Source organism: Vidua chalybeata, chromosome 8 (genome assembly GCF_026979565.1).
Source record: "Vidua chalybeata isolate OUT-0048 chromosome 8, bVidCha1 merged haplotype, whole genome shotgun sequence".
Classification (NCBI taxonomy): domain Eukaryota; kingdom Metazoa; phylum Chordata; class Aves; order Passeriformes; family Viduidae; genus Vidua; species Vidua chalybeata.
This window is the reverse complement of record NC_071537.1, coordinates 12,000,722-12,021,363: the sequence shown is the minus strand read 5'-3', so window position 1 is coordinate 12,021,363 and position 20,642 is coordinate 12,000,722. Positions and strand designations below refer to the sequence as shown.

At 39.8% G+C, this 20,642-nt stretch overlaps 2 protein-coding genes across 6 annotated transcripts in view; one reads left to right on the top strand and one right to left on the bottom strand.

The window, feature by feature from the left end:
* Positions 1 to 7,463, bottom strand: part of STN1 (STN1 subunit of CST complex) — a 39,028-nt gene extending 31,565 nt beyond the window's left edge. For 2 of the 3 annotated variants that reach the window (XM_053949499.1, XM_053949501.1), the window contains exon 1: positions 7,361 to 7,463. The gene's annotated coding sequence lies outside the window, so the exon portion shown is untranslated. Of the gene's footprint in view, positions 1 to 6,406; positions 7,251 to 7,360 lie in introns of those variants that run through there. The other variant, XM_053949500.1, reaches the window with a different exon arrangement.
* A 213-nt stretch (positions 7,464 to 7,676) lies between these two features.
* SLK (STE20 like kinase) overlaps positions 7,677 to 20,642 on the top strand; it is a 49,546-nt gene continuing 36,580 nt past the window's right edge. For all 3 annotated transcript variants that reach the window (XM_053949497.1, XM_053949498.1, XM_053949496.1), the window contains exon 1: positions 7,677 to 8,412. In XM_053949497.1, the coding sequence (XP_053805472.1) occupies positions 8,263 to 8,412 (150 nt within the window). In that variant the 5' untranslated portion in view covers positions 7,677 to 8,262. The remainder of the gene's footprint in view (positions 8,413 to 20,642) is intronic.

Below are 20,642 nucleotides of genomic sequence, written 5' to 3'. Positions count from 1 at the left end.
CTGTGAACTCCACAAGTTTGACTCAATTTCTAGAGGCAAGCATTCCTGTTCATTTCCCTCCCTCCCCTTTAAACTGGTTTATGCATCTGGTCTAAATTAGAACAGCTTCTGGAATAAGTCAGAATTTATATGAACATTCATTGCACTACAGAGCACTCCATTACAACCTGAGATTTCAAAGTAATTAACTTATGACTTGGTTTTCGCCCATCTTTAAAACCTTGCTCCAAATCCCATTGAAAGGCATGAAATGGACAGAACGTTATTTAGATACTGGAAAGAAAATAACTCCCTGTGGCTGTAACTTCTTCCATGAATCACTGTCATAGTTAACATGATAAACTCATTACTATTTCCGACTTCTTGGTATGTAAAGAAAACAACAGCCTTTTATAAACTAATTTAAGTGTCTCCTTAATTGCATTTGAATTTGAATAAATGCCATTTCCTACCTCATGCTCTGAAAGGAAGTCACTCCTGTATACTCTATCCAGAAAAATGCATTAGTGCTCAGTCAGAAGCCACAGGAATTATTTTTCATGTAAAATTTTATTTCCTCATACAATTCAGTCCGTGTAATGTAATGGGCTTTTTTTGGCTTAATCCATAAATATCACACAGTGTACTATAAAACATAATTTTGAGGATTAGCTATTAAAGATCCCTTCTGTCAAAAAATAAACATTTCAGGACACTTGAGACAAAAAGTGCATCACATCACAATACTCTGTTCTGTCATAAGCAAGTGCTAGTGGCCAAAGTTTGCACAGACTATTGTTGGACACACAGTAGCTGCTGTTTGCCTTAACAATTGCCATATTATTGCAGCTCCACTCATTGCTGCTGTACCGAAATGAGATCCTACAGGAGACCAAATTCTACTTTACAACAGTCAACTATTTTTTTTCCTCATTTTCTAGGTAAAAAGAGAACATTGTACACAGAAATTATTATAAACATGGTTGTAATGCAAAAGTAACATTATGCAAAGAAAAGCTTAGCTTTTTAGAGTAAAATCATTTCATATTTTAAAGTCTAGCTTTACATTAGTAAACGGTTGGTATCTCATATTCTTTGTTATTTCCCCTTTTTGCTAGTAGACATATCTGCAGTATTATCCCACTGAAATGTCTCTTTTTGGGATATTACTAGGAAATCAAGTCTTTAGTGTTGTCAAATTTTCCTTTATTGTGTGTGTAGGAAATGTTCCCTATTTGACAGGATGATATGTTTTTAATACTAATTGTAGAAGGCATAATAAACTTCCTGGTTATCCTTACCACATAGCCAGGATTGGGTCTGATGGCTGGCCAGCCAGCCAGCCATAATTTAAAAAAAAAAATTAATTTTCATATTACAGAACAAGTTATTTGGTCTCAAGATTCCAGAGCTGATCAGGATCACAAGAGAACACAAAGTCCATTCTGGAAAAAAAAGGCTCCTGGGAAACAGTGAAAGAAAAGAAAATCAGGATTTAGGGAAAGAAAAGCAGCAATACATGTGGGCTTTCTGTTCAGACATTTTTTGTGCCAGTATTGACTGAGAGCAATACTGAGATGCAAAGCTATCTTTATCCCTTAATAAATTTCTAATCCTAGCTACTATGTGAACTAATGCAAATTTGAAAGCCACAAACAAAAAGAGCAAATCAGCTCGTGACTGCTATGCAAGAGGAAAATGTCTAATTACCATCTGGAGGAAAGGCAATCATGGTGCACTATTTGCTTTCATGTGATTTAACTAAAGCTTCTAATAGCTATCAGATGGAGGGGGCTCCACAAGTTTTAAATAATTTGCTTTGTGTTCATGTACAGTTTTGATCAAATCAATCTCATTTCAAATGAAATATAACCTCAAATTATTAAAGTGGTTAGAAGGAATACAGCACTATAGCTAAAAGTAGTAGTATTTCAAAGGATATTATTATTATTATTGAAAAAAAAAGAGAGTGTTCTAGATGGACTTAGTCCTGTGTGGTTCTGTGAAAAATTGTTACAGTCATCACAGTATGGAGAGAACTTTTATTAGACTAACTACTGTATGAAAAATATGCAACTATCCACCAGTGCAGCTCAGTATTTTAATATTAACTGAAAATTCCTACAAAAGGAGCTTTTTGAGTTAAATACAAACCAAAAGGCATGTGGCCTTCTTGAAAAGCTTTATCATAAGGATCTGAAGTTCTTAATTGCAGAAGTCAATTAATCAAAGAGAATCAGCTATGTAAGTTTCAAGTTGTTGATGCATTCCATTAAATCTGAGGTTTGCTTCTCACTCCCCTACAAAGACATATGACTATTTCTGAATATCAGTCTTGAAGAGGGTTTTCTTGTAGATCAACTGGAAGCAATAAGAAAAAAACATTTTTTTTGCTATAGCTTCAATAAAGTCAACATGTTAAAACTTGAATGCTTTTGACATGACATGTTTCCAAGAAATATTCTTGTATTTTTTGTTGAAATATCTGATCCTTATTCAAACTTTGATATTTTTATTATTGCTTTTTTCTTCTGCCATTTAATTTCAGATGAAGTCCATTTAATAAACCATCACAGGTTTGCTTGGAAACATTCAGGTAATTTGGCATTTTTATATCTGCTCTGTCATCATTCCCAGAAGTGTTGCTGACATCAAGAGAAATGCACTCACTCCAAGAGTTCTGCTGGCAGTGGAGTCTCTATAGGTAGGAAGAACTCCCATTATATGTTACCAGGAAAATTCAGCTTACACAGACAAATACTCTGATAAAGATAAGTATCTAAAACGGGGAAGGTGAATTGCCCTGTGAAGATATATTTCCCCACTGACTGCTGAAAAAGTATGGCAAATTTAGATTAAACACACAGACTTTTCTGAAGCCAAAATTAGACTAATCCTATTCCTAAACATTTTAACATTCAATGTTTTTTTACTGCATGTTGAAGCTTCCAAATGCCACATCCTTCTATGGAAATTCTTAGATTAACTGGTCCTCCAGTAAGGCGGTTAAAAAAACCAAAGCATATAATAAATAGTAGTATACCCAGGTTATTGATAGGAGCCTGAGTATTGATTCTGGCTAAGATATGGGCAAGCTCTTGAGTGTTCAACCTCTGGTATTCTAATTTTTTTCCTGTTTGTATTATTTATGACTGAACTATTCCTGTTACTCATATCATAAATGTTTATAAAATACTGAGTACAAAACTAAGTCTCTTTTTGTTCTGCATAACAGAAAGAGAAGTCTCTAAGACACAGCTATATCAATGGTACATTTATTAGAAAGGCTTTAGGAGTGTTGTATATGTAGCATGTAGAGGATGACCAAGGGGTCAGGCCCAGCTAACATGGCTTTTGGGAAGGCAGGTCCTGCTTGATCTCCTGACCTCCTTTCATGACCAGATGATCCACCCAATGAATGAGGGAAAAGCTGTGGATGTTGTCCACCTGGAGTTCAGAAAAGTCTTCGATACTGTGTTCCAAGTGTTCTCCTGGACAGGCTGGCAGCCCAAAGCCTGGACAGGGGCTCTCTTTGCTGGCTACAAAACTGCCTGGAGGGCCAGGCCCAGAGCGTGGTGGTGAGCAGTGCCACAAGGGCTGTGCCCAGGGATCAGAGCTGGGAACAGCCCTGTTTAATATCTGTATCCATCATCTGGATGGGGGACCGAGTGCACCCTCACTAAGTTCACAAACAATACTAAGCTGGGCAGGAGTGTTGATCTGCTGGAGGACAGGGAGGCTCTGCAGAGGGATCTGGGCAGCTTGGATCAATGAGCTGAGGCCAGTGGTGTGAGGCTCAAGGAGGGGAAGTGCCAGGTCCTGCACTTGGGTCACAGCAACCCCATGCAGGGCTACAGGCTGAGACAGAGTGGCTGGAAAGTGGCCCAGAGGAAAAGAACCCAAGGGCACTGGTCAACAGCAGTTTATCATGAGCCAGGAGTTGCCCAGGTGGCCAAGAAGGCAAGCGGCATCCTGGCCTTTATCAGAAACAGTGTGGCCACAGTTCCAGGACAGCGATCATCCCCCTGCACTGGGGATCACTACAGTGATCTAGAAGCTGCATTGGTGCTTAGAACTGAAATGAGCCCAATACAGCACAAAATGTTAACTTTGGGAACAGATCGGAAGAGAAATGGCAGAGCCGATGAAAAAATGCCACCACATTACTAGAAAACATCAATAAAAACATGGGGTACATAAATTAAAGGAAACAGGACAGTGCTGAGTGCCAAAGGTGACAGACATATTAAGACGGATGAAACAAGAATTACAGTCCAGATTTAACCACAAACAAGCCACCTGTGACCTTACAGCAGTTCCATGAGCTCAGTCACCAGAAAGAATTTTGGAGATCAGTGAAAGTGTGGGTGGACAGAAAGTCAAGACAATATAAAAATATACCATTCAATATTTTGAAAGAACTGAAGACAGAATGTAGGACTGCAGCAAAAGGGCAATAAATCTTGTGAAGAACACATTTCAAATTAAATTTCTGAAGTGTTTACTTTCAATTAAGAGAAATTGGAGCAGTTTAAAAGAAACAACTTAAAGAGGGAGTTAGGAACAGTTGCAAGTGTAAGTGATTGAGTCAATGAGAAAGGATGGTGATATTAAACAGCAGGAAGTATAAAGGAGATTTCTAATTCACAAAGAGATGAAAAATATTGTCATAAAGAGTTTACAGCTATTTTAAGCCAGTATATGTGATGCACAATCAACATAGCTCTTTAACATCTTTACTTTAACATCTTCTTCTGACATTTAAAGGAAACAATGAATTTTCAAAAAGCATTGCTTTAAATTCCTAAAGGAGAAATTTAATATAATTCACTTTTACCTTTTTATCCTTACCATCTGGAAACTTTTACAATCCTAAGAAATGCTATCAGGAAAAAAAAAACACACACACAAAATCCAGGCTTCATACAGACTCCTCCAAACCAGGAAGTCACAGCAAATTGGGAAGGATTTGCTACTAGCACTTAACCTTCACCTTATGGAGTTTATTTTCAGAATTGAGTGGCAAGCTGTAACTCCAGAATGAAAGAATAAGGGAAAGAATGAGATGGAGTCATAGTTTTCCTTTTCATATATCCTGGTTTTATCTTGAATTACTTGTTCAAGAGTAAGAAAGAAGTTAAAAGCAAAGCCTTATCACTAGATTAAGTGCTCCTTTCTCGTACCAGACTTTCATCTTATATTTTCAATGTCATATGAATTAAAAGCTCTCTGGAACAGGAAGACTGTTTATACAAGTCTAAAGCAGCAGACATGCAGCACCTGCTAACGTTCAGTCCTTGGTAGGATGGCACCACCGTTCTGCTCTGAGCGAGCCTCTGTTGTCACACAGGAACCCACACAGGGCAGAGGTGCTGCGTGTGAACTCTGCACAGCCCAGCGTTTGTAACAGAGCTGAGGCAGAACCAGGCCCTGCTATCCCAGCCCACAGCTGCCAGCTCAACTTCTCTTCTTCACATATAACTTACCAATTTTTCTTTTCGTTTTGCATTTCTTTCCAGTTATTATAAACTCTAACATTCACATATAAACACCCCCCATCTGCCCCCCTCACACTCCACTGCCATTAACCCTGAGGCTAAAGAAAAGATAATCCTGCCTCAGTACAAGGAATTCATGCTATGGCTTTGGATTCCTTTATTCCCCCATCCTCTATAAAGCAGTCAGTTTAAATAAACCTGCAGAAATTAGTCCCAAAGCACTTTTTATCCAATAGAAAGCAAGTTAAAATCAAAATATTAAATCACAAATATTAATGAGAATTATTATTTAAGCCATCATTGTATTTTAATATCCAAATCAATGCTATCATCCCACCTGAAGTGGCAAAAGAAAAATTAGAGAGGAAAAAGAAACTGAACTTTAAAAATTAAGATGTGAGAAGCTAAACTGCTGCTGGTAACACTCTCTTTATTATTGTATTTAATTCAAACTATCTGAATGAAACTTCACTATGAAATTAATAGGTGGAGTCAGCCAGCCAGATCACGGGAGATAAAACAGCTCCTTTGGATTGCAGTTATTTCTTGTTTTTGCCCTCACACACATAAAGAGTCTTGGTCTTAACACCCCCCTGAGCAGTTTTACGTTTTGTGGCCAAGCTGTCAGTACAAGGAGCCCATAAAGCCGAATATCATTTTTGAAAAACAAACGCTGATTATTACAACAAATCAGTTTAGCAAGAGTACTTGAAAGGCTCTCTATTCATAGGGTGGGACTACCCGTGAAACTGATTTTATACAGTTTAAAGAAATTGACTCATGACAGAACCCTGTTGTTCAATTCATAAGCGCTTTGTGTCAGGGGCATCTCAATGCCTCATTATTATTACTGAATTTACACAGGGACTATCCTCCTTATATAGAAACTATTGTCACGCTAATAAAATGATCTGGGGAATGATGCACACCAGAGGCTTGATCTTCAGAAGCTCATCATGCAGCTTAAGTTAATGGCAATTGCAGGCACTCAGGTTCATACGAGGATACGGCATTACACGATTTTCCCTGGGTGTTTGTCTCACTGTCAGATGTCTCTGAGGTCTCAGCATCGCCCCAGCTGCTGCTGGATCGACTTCCAGCCTTGTCACAGCCCAAACTCTGTCCCCACGTCTGCTAATTGCCCTAATCCAGGCAACGGGAACGCCTCTTGCTGTCAAGTGAGGAAACGCCCCGCATTGGGTGGCGTGGACACAACACAACTATTAAAATACAATTATACTTCAGGGTGAGGAAGGAAACACTTGTGGGAAGAGAAGGTTGTGAGATAAGGAAATTCAGGCCTGTCCCAGTGATTAAATAAGATACCGAAGATACCAAATGGGCAGCACAAGAACGTCACACCCTGCTATGACAGAAGATAAACCAGTAGCAGGTCTAGGGACAGCACCGGACCACAAACAAAAGAAAGTTTTCAAACGTCGTCTGTTGCTACCAACACTTTCCTCAGAGCTGCACGTCCAAGCCCCAGCCCCCCAGGAGGCACTACCGGCCCACTTAAGGCTCCTGACACGCAGAGGGAGCCCCTCACGGCCCTTCGGCTCCCGCGGCGGGTCTGGGGGCTCAGGGCACCCAGGCAGCACTGAGGGGAAGCTGTCCCCGCCTAGGGAACATCGCCCTCCGCCACAGGGCTGCGGACACCCCCCCTGCACGGGACAGCGGCGCGGCAGGGAGGGAGGCGAGGGGCGTCCTCCGGGATCAGGGGAAAAAGGGCCCTTCTGCCGCACGCCCCTCCCGTAACGGCACGCAGCTGACTAAAGGGACAGAGGGAGGGACGAGCACTCGATCCCCGCGCCAGCGCCGCTCTGAGCTTCGGGGGGGGGGGTGAGATCGCCCCCTCCATCTTGAGCCCGACACCGACTTACCCGCCCGGAGCCTCCGCGCGCTCCTATTGGCTGGGGCCGCCGCGGCCGCGTCACGTGGACAGAGCAAGCCCCGCCCCTTCCCCCCGCCTGTGCCGGGCCCGAGCCGTTGGCGGGGGAGGGCCGCGCGTGCTGCCGGTGCGGCGCGTGCGCACGCGCGGGGGGAAAGGGGGAGCGGCGGGGCGCGCGCTGCTGCGCGTGCGCTGGCGGCGGAGCGGCGGGAGGGGCGCGAGGCGGTTCCGGGAGCGCGGGAAGAGGGGCGGGAGCGCGGGGCGCACGCGCCGGCGGCGGGCGGGAGCGAGGGCGGAGGGGGCGGAGGTGCCGCCGGTGCCGCCCCGCAGGAAGCGGAGCCGCCCGGGCCCCGCTCCGCGACAGGGCGAGGGAGCGAGCGAGCGAGTGGGAGAGAGGCCGGCAGCGAAGCGTCATTTTCGGCCGCTGTGCTACCCCGGGACGCCGCTCCGCGAGGACACCGGCCGGGAGCCTGGAGCGGAGCAGCCTCCGCCCCTCCCTGCATCCGCCCCGTCCTGCGAGGCGGGACGTGACCGCTCCCCGCTGCCCGGCGCGCAGCAGCTGCCCCCTCCCATCGGAGCCGTGACCCCTCCTCCGGCTCCGCCGCCGCCCGTCCCGAGCAGGGAGCCCGGCACTTGTTGCTGCCGCGATGGTGACCGGCCCGGCCGAGTAGGGACCGCCGAGCCCGTCGAGGAGAGCAGCGCCGAGCCCGGCCCCGTACGGGGCATCGCGGGCTGTTGTCTCCCCGCAGCGCCCGGCGGTGACGGCGCTTCCCGGGCGACGCCAAGACTTTGGTCTCCGCGTGGGAATCGCGCCCGGCATCACCGCCCGCGCCAGGTGGTCCCGGCGGGCGGAGGGGGCATCGGCGGCCGCCCCATCCCTCGGCTGCAGCCAAAATGTCCTTCTTCAACTTTCGTAAGATCTTCAAGCTGGGCGGCGAGAAGAAGAAGAAACAATACGAGCACGTCAAGAGGGATTTGAACCCTGAGGAGTTCTGGGAAATCATAGGAGAGCTGGGCGATGGTGCTTTCGGTAAAGTGTTCAAGGTAAGGGCGGGCAGCGCGGGTCGCTTGTGTTCCCATAGCTGAAAAGTGACTCGGAGCGTTGCTTGTGCCTGCAGCGCTGCCTCGGGCTCCCTGTCTGCCGGCTCCTCACCTCGGGATTCCTGCTGGCAGCGCCGAGTTCGGGAGAGCTCGGCTGGGGCGCTGAGCGGGGACGCGGCCCGAGGCAGAGCGGGGCATCCCGGCGCCTCTTGGCCACGGAGCCTCGTGAAACTAAAGATAGAAAAGACCTATTAGGTCATTGTCCCGCCTTCTGCTCCACCCTGCCCGCTGCTGGACTGCTCACTTCTCTCTGTGTTTTGGGGTTTTTTTTGGGACTCGTGTACAGTATGGCTCCTAACCTTACAAAGACTGCATTTTCTTAGATCCAAGTTCATACTTTTTTTTTTTTTCCCTGTACGGAAGGAACACTATGAACAGTAAAACTGTCTTTTTGCTTCATGTGTAGTGTACCGAGTCAGGCTGTCGTCGCTTCACTGGGCATTCTCCCATCTTGTTCCATGTGGAGTTGAATTAAAGACCTGTGTTCTCTTGGCTTTCCCTGTGTGCCGGAATCCATGTGTTGGATTTCCTAACTTCTCTCAGTTGTTTGCTCTTTAAATCTTCAAGTGTACTCGTACAAGTAGGGTTTTTAAGGATGCTTATCTAGAATTTATCAAGCCAAGTCGACTACAATGACATAGATACAACCCTGCTGGTGTTTGACAAGAGTTAGCTTTCAGGCAAATCTTCAGCTACGTTGCCCCTTTCTAAAAGGGTGTTAATGCTCCATGTTTGGTTTGGATAGCGTGGAAAAAACATCCTGATGGATAAGCATGAGAGAATTGGGAACTGACATGAATTGAAGCTCTGGAGCAGGTTCTGGAGACTAAGAAAAAATAGCACGAGAGGATGGCATTTACAGTGTTTCTGAGAGCTAATTCGGTCAAGAAACATATTTAGAGTACTGCATTTGAGAGTTTATGAAATCTGGGTGCTCATGAAACTTGTGCTATTTTTGGTAGAAGTTATTTTAGGTTCTATTGTACTGTGGTGGTATCACCTGTTTGTATATTTGAGCAGAAGTGCCACAGTACGGTCAGAATGTTAGGTGGGGTCATTTCACCCAAGGAATTTATGTCAATGTTCTATATTAAGAACATCTAGTTGATTTAGGTGCTGGTGTAATACACAGTCTAGATGGTGGTTCTTATGTCATTTTTGAAGATCAGAGTTCTGTTTTTTTTTTTCTTAAATGGATGGGAATGTGTCTGAAGTTGCTCTATCATAAAGCCTGCTCACCACAAAAACATAACATCTCTAACAGCGCTTCCAGAGTATTAAAGTTTTAGTTTGAGCTTCATAGTGGAGTTTTGATTCCCATTTTCTGAAAATATGCCTCAGATGTAATTCTAAATGTGTTTTCCTCTTCCCCCACGTGCACTTCCCCTCCCATCCTCAAACCTCTTCTCACTTCATCTGTAGGCATGTCTGTATTAGCAATAGTACTTGAGTAAGGTGTCTGAGCAAGGCAGCTGGTAAAATTTGCATTTCAGTGTACTCTATACACAAACAGGAGAATGTTTTTCACTGGGATGTCATTTTTCACTTCGAGATTTATTTCTGACTGAAATGACAGAGTTCACTGTTGAAATTGTTCGTAGGCAGAATTACAGATGTGGTTACTCTGGTCAACTTGTTGAAGTTCACCCTTATGAGAATTAACAGGCAGTATTCCTGGAAAAAATTCCCCATTTAAAAAAAAATGGTAGGTTACTGCATGTGTTCATCAGCATCCTTTTTGTTTCCATCTAGTTTGAGAAGGAGGCTTACACTCAGATACAAACTTTACTTGTGTTCCTGCACCTGAGCGTGCTTCCCAAGAAACAGTGTGGAAAGCAAGAAAGGTGTGTTAGGTTGTTCTTTCATGGATATACACACCTCAAATGACAAGCTGCAGGAATAGACATTCAATTCCTTCTCAAATTTTGAATTCAGAACTAAAAGCCAGAACAAAGCTCTCAAGAATGCTTAAAGACTTTGTCTTTAGGTAATGGAAGTGTGGGGGTTGGGGTTTTCATTTTGTGTAATGGATTTTGTTTTATTTGCCAACCCCCCCATCACCCCAGTGTCAGTTACATTTGCCAAAAGTACATTTGCCTTTGTTTAAGATCTTAGGATCTGTGTGTGACAGCGTTTTGGCAGATGCATGTTAAAATGGAATTGCCATATAAATAAGTCTTTGTATACTTTGAATTTCTAAAAAGTAGGTTAGGTTGGTTGCATGCTATGATTTCCCATAGAGGAATAATTGGTTTAGTTGTGTAACTGATCTTCTGAACAAAGTGTCAAATATTTAAATAACAGCTCAAAACCAACTCTAAATGATTCTGACAGTACTGGGAAGCCTTGCTGATTAAATTATTTACTTAAAAATGCTGTCCAGTGATAATTAGTTTTGTGTACAGAAGTCTTAAGGTCATTGAAAACTTGTGATTCATTCTTCTTCTTTGCAATCAAGTACAAGGATCTTGCTTATTTTTTTAATACCTTAGCCAAATTTCTAGAAGAACTTATTTCCTTTGAAGCTGTTTGTTGCAGCATTCTAAGGCTTTTTGAGTTCTGACAATTCATACATTTGTATTCACAGACTTGTAAGTAATGTTTAGAAATACTCTGTTTCAACTGCTGTTGCAAGTCTCTTGTGATCAGAGGAGCTCTGTAATTGCAGATTACTGATGGCAAAGGTTTATAGCCGTGTAGGACTTTTTATTCTGGCCCTTTTCAGGCTCTTCAAAGAGGCCACTTTTAGGCTGTTTTCTTTTTGCTCTTGGCTAATGAATGATGGTGTGGTTTTCTGTCCTTTTACATTTTATAGATCCTTGCACTACTTCAGCGTCAGGTGATGGCCCTTGAAGAGAATTTCGAGTTTCCTGATGATAGATTTTTTTTCCAATCTCTTTTATGTGCTTTTCATGGATTATTTAGAATTACTGAGTGGACTGCTAGAGTTCTGACAGACACTGGAGATGCATAATATTAGCACTGGAGGCTGATTTCAACTTTGAAATTTGGCAGTCAGACACAAAAAACTGCTGTGATTCTGTGTAAAACAAAAGAGGGACAGTTTGAAACTGCTCTTGATTTGATTAGATTAAGTGCCTTGGGAAAACATGGGCTCTTATTGTAATTATAATCAGTTTGCTTTAGAAAGTAGCTACATTATTATATCATGTTGCTGTATTGTGTGTTCTAGTACCCTATTGTGTCAAATCACAGTTCTGTGCACATTGTAAACATTGCTGTCAGGTAGATCAGTCTGTTCACGACTTTCATCAGCTTTAAACTATTTTCTGAATTCCCAGAAGTAAATATTCAGATGGTGTGAAAACAGACCTTTCAAGTGCCTGATGTGATGTGTGGCTCTTTCTTGCTGCAGATATCTGCATTTTCATTAATGATGTTTATCTTCCTCAGTTAACCTTTTGAATTAAATAAAGTCTTGGGCCTATATTTCAGTAAAATTTGCCAGCCTCTTTTGGCAGTAAGAACACTGTACACTCATATAGAAGAGTTACATTGCAGAAAGGCATTTTCATAGTGTCTAGTTGTTGTCATCTCTGAGCTCTTTACTAGAGGATACTCCTCCAAGAAATTAATGTACTTTTGGCCATGATTATGATTATTATGGGTACCATCTGCACGAATGTACTAATTTTAAGTCTTCTATGGGAACAGATTCTATAAAGGTAAAACATATGTGGCACTATATGATATTAGACAGAATATATGGTATGTGTATATAGAGACAGTACATAGTATATATATATTTTAATTATTATTAAGGAATCTTTTTGACTTGTCTGACTTGGAATTTCATTCAGCCTTCTTTGTTCGAACTGTTCTGCCCCTTTATATCATCTCATCCGTTACACTAAATCTAAGATGTTGGAAGCATTGTGTATACAAAATTGTCATAGGAGTTCAGAAAACAAAATGAAAACTTCATATGAAGTTACTAGCACAAGTTTTCCATCTCTGAGCAATTAACTGGTTCTTTGTTTAAAAAAAAAAACTTTTTTCTTTAGGTTCAGAGAAGAAATTCTATGCAAGCTGATAACCCTATTCATGGTGAACAGCATTAACCAATTGCATTATCTTCTGAAAATTATAACTACATTAAGTGGTCATGTTTACTTCTATTGGTAGTAGTGGCCAGTACCAACTCACCTCTGGCTGGTCATAGTGGACTTTTGACAACAGTGTTTCTTCAAGTCAAATAACCCAATGGTGTTGCTTCATTTAAGTTAAGTTTTTGTATTTGAAACCATCTTATCTGTAATGTACCTATATGGCTTACAGGACAGCTAGGTTTTGTTTTAATGTCTTTTACAGCAGGTAGAAACAAATAGAATTTTAAAGTAGTGATTTAATAAGACTGGACCAATTATATAATTTAATTACTATGTGTTCTTCATTCCTTTTAATATTTAAATATGAACTGACTGTTGTTAGCTGCTTAGAAGTACTTTTTTGTGTACCACTAACATAATAACTTATTTTCTAATCCTAGAAAATGCATTAATTAGTCTGACCTATAAACAAATTAAGGACAGAGCTAGGAGAATTTATACTTTCTAATTTCTTTGGTCTTCAGCACAATGTTCTAAATTCCTGCAGTTGCATATTTCAATTTGAAGTTACCAGATGATAGTAATGTACCATGCTGCTTCCTAGGGCAGATATATTTTACATCTGTAACCTAGGAAATCCAGGAACAGATTTTGACCACTTAATATCTAAGCTTGAAGCACGGATAGGCTTTGTTTTTTCTACTCTTTATCTTTTTACTTATGTGGTGTCATTAGTTCCACTAATTCTTTAGAAGAATTTGGTAGAGCTGTTGAAACTTTGCAGACATTCCTTTATGAATGATATAGTTCCCTCTGGAAAGATGTTGCTTGAGTTTGTCTGAAGTCCTACATGTTTGGTACTAGTTGGAAGATAAACTCATATTTGAAAGTTTCCAGTCAAACACGGTGTTTCACAAACGAGTTTCGCTGACTCTGCCATGAGCCCAGACCTGGAAAGAAACAGCAGGTGAAAATGTTCTAAATTGAAGTTCAATACAGAAGAATGAATCAGTGGTGTAGAACTGTTGGCAATTTTGATTAAAATTGTTTGCTATACCAAATATGTTTTCTTCTAATTTATTTTCATTCATAATTGACTATATAAATTGACCTCTCATTAAACTGGAGCAGTAGAATGGTGCAGTTGCCCTCAGGAGATCTGAATTAATAATATTCTCTAAAGTGCTGTGTTGCTTTGTTTAGCCATTGAGGCATTAGTAGATAGAGGGGATATGAGAGTTGATTTACTCTCAAGAGAGTAATGTATAAGGTGCCAATATGATATTTTAAATATTTAGTCTAAGTAAAATAGAACTAAACTTTACTTAAAACTTGCTATGAACAGTAATCTCTGTAAAAGTGGCCTGAGTCTTGTAGGGCTGCCGTGAATGATGAAAAAAGATACATGACAGTTCAACGATTGTAATCTTGCTGATCAGCTTGGTGGCTTGACCTACAATGTTACCTTTATTTTCACACTATTGCAGAAAAAAGATACATGACAGTTCAACGATTGTAATCTTGCTGATCAGCTTGGTGGCTTGACCTACAATGTTACCTTTATTTTCACACTATTGCAGTTTTAGCCTGATTAGAAGATACCAGATAAGGAAAAGGCAGTATGGCTGTTTTAAACTCTGCGAAATCTGTCAAAGGGAAAGCTTTACAGAGCTCTTTACACCCATTGTCACTCCAGCTAAGTTTTCTGAGGAAATGGTAGTGCCAGAAAGCCATCTGTAAATTGTGGACTGAGATAACTTTCTTGACTGAAATGGCTACTTGTTACTTACTTTTCCTTTTTGTCTGTAGCAAGGAAATATTCAAAAGGAGCAAAGCACCGTGTCTCACTTTTTGGAAATATTTGCATCACTTGGCTTCAAATCAGCATCACAATACTTAACTTATGAGTAATGTATTGTCTGTCTGTTGAATTTGGAGCTAAAACTGCAGACAATTTGTGGAGGATAATTATAGAATGCTTATGATCAGTTCTTGGTAAGGTAGTCATCTTTTCCAAGGTGTGAGCGTAGTTATGTAAACTGTATAAAACTCTAAGTAAAGAGGAACTCATTCTTTGATTTTATTAATGTTTATTAAGTTCTCTTTTGTTTTTTTATGTCATCTGATATATCATATTTCTTATCTAACTGTTTGTGTAACTGTTTGGACTGTGTTTTCTTGTCTGGAAAGTAAAACTTCAGATTTCAGGCATAAGCTAAATGTGACTGCTTCAAGACAAATAGATTGCAGAATGAAGCTTCTTTAAGCTGTTCTGACTTAGTGAAATAATTCTTCTATCTTAAATCATATGCAGTCCTTTTAATTAAATAATTCTGCTCTGGGTTTTTGGGGGGTTTTTGTTGATTTCTGGGGTTTGTTAATGGTTTTGTAGACCATGTGGTTAAACTTTTAATCATTGGCAGGGTCCTCCAGAACTACAATCCTTCAAGTAGTAACACACACTAGTGTTGCACAGCAATAGTTGAAAGGTTTCTGTTGATAATGACTCAAATTATTGTTTTGACCACCCTGTAAACAATATTTTAGAAATTATTTGTTTGGTTTGTATTTGCAACTATCCCAATCCCCAGTCCGAGATTTCTTTTTATTTGATTTTGTCATTGTTTAAATAGAACACACTTATGAATTCCATGTTTTGTGGGCCATGACCCACATTTTGAGAACCTCCTAAGATTGTAAACATCATTTTCCTTCAATGACAGTTGTGTCTGTGTTCAAGAGGACTCTGTAATTAAACTCTCTGATTTGAGATTTTAAATGCATTCCTTGAGACCCTGGTGGCTGATGTGTAATTTATAAATACTTTTTCAGTCTTTGCTTCTTTGTACTTATAACCTTTAATTATATTGAGATTATACAGAGTTGACAAATTCATAGTGTCTCACCTCTTTTGCCTACTGTCTTATTTTACAGTAGCTGCCAAATTACTCAACTACAATGCCTGTGCTATCTTTTCTTTTGATACTGTTTGGATTGTTCCAGTTTTCTATGTTTAGTGATGGAAAAGCCATGAAATATACAGTTAGAAAACAAAGCAGATGGAATTAATAGCACAGAAAGCAGATTGATTTAAGAGCACAGAGTAAAAAAAATTGATGCTTTATAATTTTTCTGTAAAACCATATAAAATACCCATTCTAGTTCATATTTAATGACTTTATAACATGATTACAGTGTGGAATGCTTGAAAGAAATTTTAAGTCTCAGATATATCTCAAATATGTAATGTGGAAATACAGTTTCTCCACTCACAAATGGGAAGGAATTTTTATTAGAGAGAAGGAAGCCCAAATACTTATGGAATATGTTTGAAGGATATCAGGCAATAAAAATTGCCTAATATTCAATAAAAGCTAGTATGCTACCTCAAACCACTTTGTAATGGTATTCACACTTCAACAGAAAATGAAGGCTTTACTGGAAATGTTAATTTCTACTGACATTTCAGATTTTCTGTTGAATATGCTCTAGGTTCATGACACAAACCAGCTGAAGTGTATGCAGCAGAAGATTTACCTGAAGCAAAAAAAAAAATTGCAATAAAATGTTAATGTAAGATTCTTTTCATAATTAATTCACCTGCTTAAACTACCATACTTGGCTTTAGGAGGATATGGTGTTTCTTGAAGGAGTTTCCAATGTATGTAAAAGCAAGTTAAAATATTAAAGTTATAGATTTGTCCCTGGTGTTGGTTTTTTTTTTTAAGTATTTCGGATTAAGACTGTGTTTTTCAGTATTTTGTGGGATTTCATGTGTGTATATAGAGAGGTTAATGTAAGGCAGCTATATGTGAATGGTAATTTGGAAGCTGAGTGAGACACAAAGTATTTCCTGTCTGCCTTCCATGTTTATATCTTTTAGCCATTTTCTAATTAGGTGATTGCCTATAGCCTAGAGCAAGAAATTGCTCAAACCTAGACTCATGCTTGAATCAAGTTCCACACAAAATGTAGCTGTAAGAATATTCTGACTACCTGAGGCATGCTATTCTATGATATGATTTTCAAATTTTACTTTATTTTCTGTGGAGAAGAACATGAAGAAGTGAAAAGTTTAGACCATACTGCAATAGTCAAATCAATGTATTGATTAATGTTTAAAATTTGCTAAATCTCTTGTTACTACAGAGGACTGACTGTTACCTTCAAGTGTCCATCCTGAAAATTTGTCTGCTTCAGAAAATTTGAAAATGAAGAATGCCATCGTGAATAAATAAAGTTTATTATTTTCAGGACGATTTTTTCTTAAGTTGCAAGTATGCAGTTATTTAAAATGAGTGGGTGAACAAAAGTAAAGTTTTTTGTGGGGGAACCATTACCCCAGAACTGAAATTGTGCCTACATCACAATTGGTTTACTTGGTATGGAAACAATGGTGAATCCCCATCCTAAGGCAGAATTAGGTTGTAATCCATCCAAATTAGTAATGAGCTGGGAGAACACTGTCCCTTTGCTTTCTTCATATATCTTTAAATGGCCTTTTAGACCTGAGACTTCCTTGTTTAAGGAGGACTTTAAGGAACTGGGTTTTGTCTGTAGAAATGTTTAGTCATAGCTGTGATTCAGAAAGTGTTCTGAAGAAAGTTACTGTAACTTTGTATTTGGTAGTGTAATAACTTGGCAAGACTTCTTAGGATTTTATTATTTCTTTATCTCCTAGGTAATGATTCTCCTGAAACAGGTTTATGCTGTAAAAACAAAGGTTTTCTCTAACACATCTACACTGTGCATTATAGAAGAAAACTTTTCACTTGTATTTCCAAATAGTATTTTACCAGGAGAAGAGTTAATACCTTTGTAATCAAAAGGCAGTAAAACATTAATGGAGAAATGTTAATTGAGTGGCTCAGCAAAAGTTAAAATGTTGCAGTTAACCCTCATCTCCTTCACAACCATTGTCTCAATCAGGATTTATTCAATTCATATGCTGCCTTTTTTTATTTTGTAAAGTTCAGTCATGTTCCTGCCCCACCTTCAGCTTTTCCTGTTTGAGGCCCAACCTTTTTAGTCTGCTTACTATAAGACAACTGCTTGACCCTTTAATAATTTTGATTGTCCTTCTCATTCTCTTACTTGCTTAACTTCTGTGGATGCCACAAGTCTTTGAGTTCACCATTCAGGCAAACAGTTCTGGGTTTTATTGCTGGGTAGTCAAGGGTCAGAAGCTCATGTCTGTGCAGCTAGAGCACACCATGAGCTGTGATCATCGTGGGGAAATACAGTCAGAATAGTTGGAACAGGAATTATCCCCAAAACAATCTCAAATCATCCCAGTAATGTGAAGAAATGGATACTGACAGAGTTAACCCGAGTTTTTTTACTCTTTCCCTCTTCCTAACTAGTTTTTGCTATTAGTGGAGATGTACTAGCTAAATTTAAAAGTAACCTGTCTGCTATTTTTCATCTCTCTGGGAAGGAAAGTGTGAAAGCTTAAAAATCATCATTTAAATGACAAGTGTTTCCTGTTGACAGGGATAGCTGGGTTACCTGACAATGTCCCCTTTGCTCTTGGCTGTAGCTCGAATTTCAAACTGTCTCTTGGTAGCAAATATAGCTGTTCTGCTCAGCTTAAGAACCCAGTAAGCTGGTTGTTGATTTTCGTGTTGCATTTGAATAAAAACAAACAAAAAACCCACACACTGGCCTTAGCACTTAAAAATGAAATATAAAAAGGAGTTAATGTACAGGCTTCTTTCCTCTACTATTTGTGGTGTCTGTTTCAGTGTTTATTGATGCTCTAGTAAATTTAATCTCTGGTAAATTTGTGCTCTGTAAATTAGTGGCCCGACATAGGACCTCACTTTTAGCCAGTGCAATATAAAGAAGATAATTCTGAATCCCTAAAAAGCACTAAAACAGCGTGGAACTGTGATATTTACTAAGTGAAACAGTCAACAACACATTGCTGTCCAAAGTAGTGCATTTTAGTAAGTCCAGGAGTGGCATTGAAATGATGAGTGTCAGGGTCTTGCCCACAACAGTTTCCGACGGCGCAGGTCGATGCAGGCACGGTTCTGGCAGTGTGTTGTCCTTCCCACATCCTTCCTTGTGACAGGCCTGGTGCTTGCCAGCCCCGTGTTGATCTGTTCAAGGACTAAGCCATGCAAAAGCTGATTGTCCATGTAATCTTCTTGGCTGCCCAGACCAGCTCACGAGAGGGCCAGACAAGTGACACTGCTAATGTAAGGGAAAATTGACAGCACAGTGTCAGCGTTGGCTTCAGTAGCTGTCAAAGGGTTGCATGTTAATATTCTGGAGTTGTTAAGGTATGTCAGATGAATGCTTTTTGTCAGGACAAAAGGAAAAATAGACTTGTTGTAGGAGCCATTTGCTGTTAGCAGCTACTCATAAAAAGGTACTTGTAGGAAATGCTGGTGGTGTTTTTATCAGCCAGTGGTTTGGCTCCTTAGCACCACGGATGTCCATGCTAGGTGCATTTTGTCATTTAGGCGTGTCTTTAACTGCAAATTGACTATAAGCCTGTGATCCCAGTTTTAGTTCAGGTGGTGATTCTCTTTTCTACTTTGGGTATGCTCAATACCTGCCAAAAAAGATTGAAAATTTTGTAAGACTTCTTATTTGGCACTAAATCCACATTGTATGAGGAAAGTACAGAAACTGAATTGAGTTTCAGAGTGAGTAAGGTGTTTCAGAGCAAAAAGTGGCGTTGATAATTTTCCAGAGGGAATGGAATTCTTCGTTCCCTCTCACTGTACAAATATACAACAAAAGATTGTCCTCTGCTTCAAAAAGCTTTCAGCCTACTAATCAATTAAAAAAAAAAAAAACACAGAGAGAGAGGGAGAAGAAGAATAAGGAAATGAAGTAGTTTTCCCTTAACAAGACCTCCTCCTAAGGGCCATGCAACATCACTTTTGGGGACATGGACAAAATAAAGCTTCCATAGTGCCATGAAAAGTAACATTGCCCCACTGTTATGAGGCAAGAACAATGCTTCCTGAACATCTTGTGTGCTTAACTGTTCAATGTTACTATGACTCTCAACAGGTCTGACAGAGGAAGAATGGTGTTCCAACATTATGTGAAAACCTTATATTGATAAATGTTTGTTAGTTGCAAATGTCTGAGTAAAGCAGTAGGTTTTCCTTTGCATATTTTGTACATTGAGCTTTTCAAAGACATGAAGAATTTTGTCTTGATTTGTTTATCTGGATTTTTAAAAAATAATTTTATCAAGTTATGCAATTATTCCCATGGCCATTTGTGTTTATCAGTAGCATTCTAGGTAAATTCTGAACAAATTACACTAATCAGTAAAATGTCAAACAGCAAGTGCATAAAACATGAGAATCTGAAAAATATCATCAGTAGCATGCTTCTAAATTAAAATTTCCTTTAAGAATAGCTGATCAGTAATAGGATTTGCATTCATATAGTTTCTCAGAGGAGTCAATTTTCATAATTGGTTAGTTGTTTAAATTCAACAATTAAAAAAACCCCAACAAACAAAACAGTTAATCTGCAAGGCAGCATCAGAAAGCAGCATATTCCACTACTGTGTTGAATATGAATGAAGTTCATTTACAGAACCCAGAATGCTATTTTTGTGGTAGTTGAATAGCCAGTTGTCAAGGAATACCAAATGTTTATTGAGAAGGCTCTGTCTCACCTCTTGGGATACCATACTTGCAGCACAAAGGTAGCCAGCTCATCTAAACTGTGAGGCACCTTTTGAAATTTCATTTTGTGCTTGTGAGGTGCCGTGTAACTTTAGGGTCAGGATTTACAGCACAAGAGAAGCTACTGGCAAGTCATAGACTGTACTAGCATTAAATAGCACATACCAGCAGAATTAATTTTATAATTAATAAAGTTTATTATGGTAGGACTGACTTGAAAAGAACTTGTTTACATTACTGAGTGCTGAATGACACTGGCTTAACTGTGGATTTCTTTGTTGTTGTTGCTGTCTTTTCAGTTGGTTTCTGTTAGATTGCCTTAGAGATGGTACGTAAGGAATGAATGACTCCCTGCTAGAATTCTAAATTTTATTTTAAAAATATATTAATACCATAAATAGAATATGAATTTGTTTCTGTAACAATTTTACTTAAAAGTGAG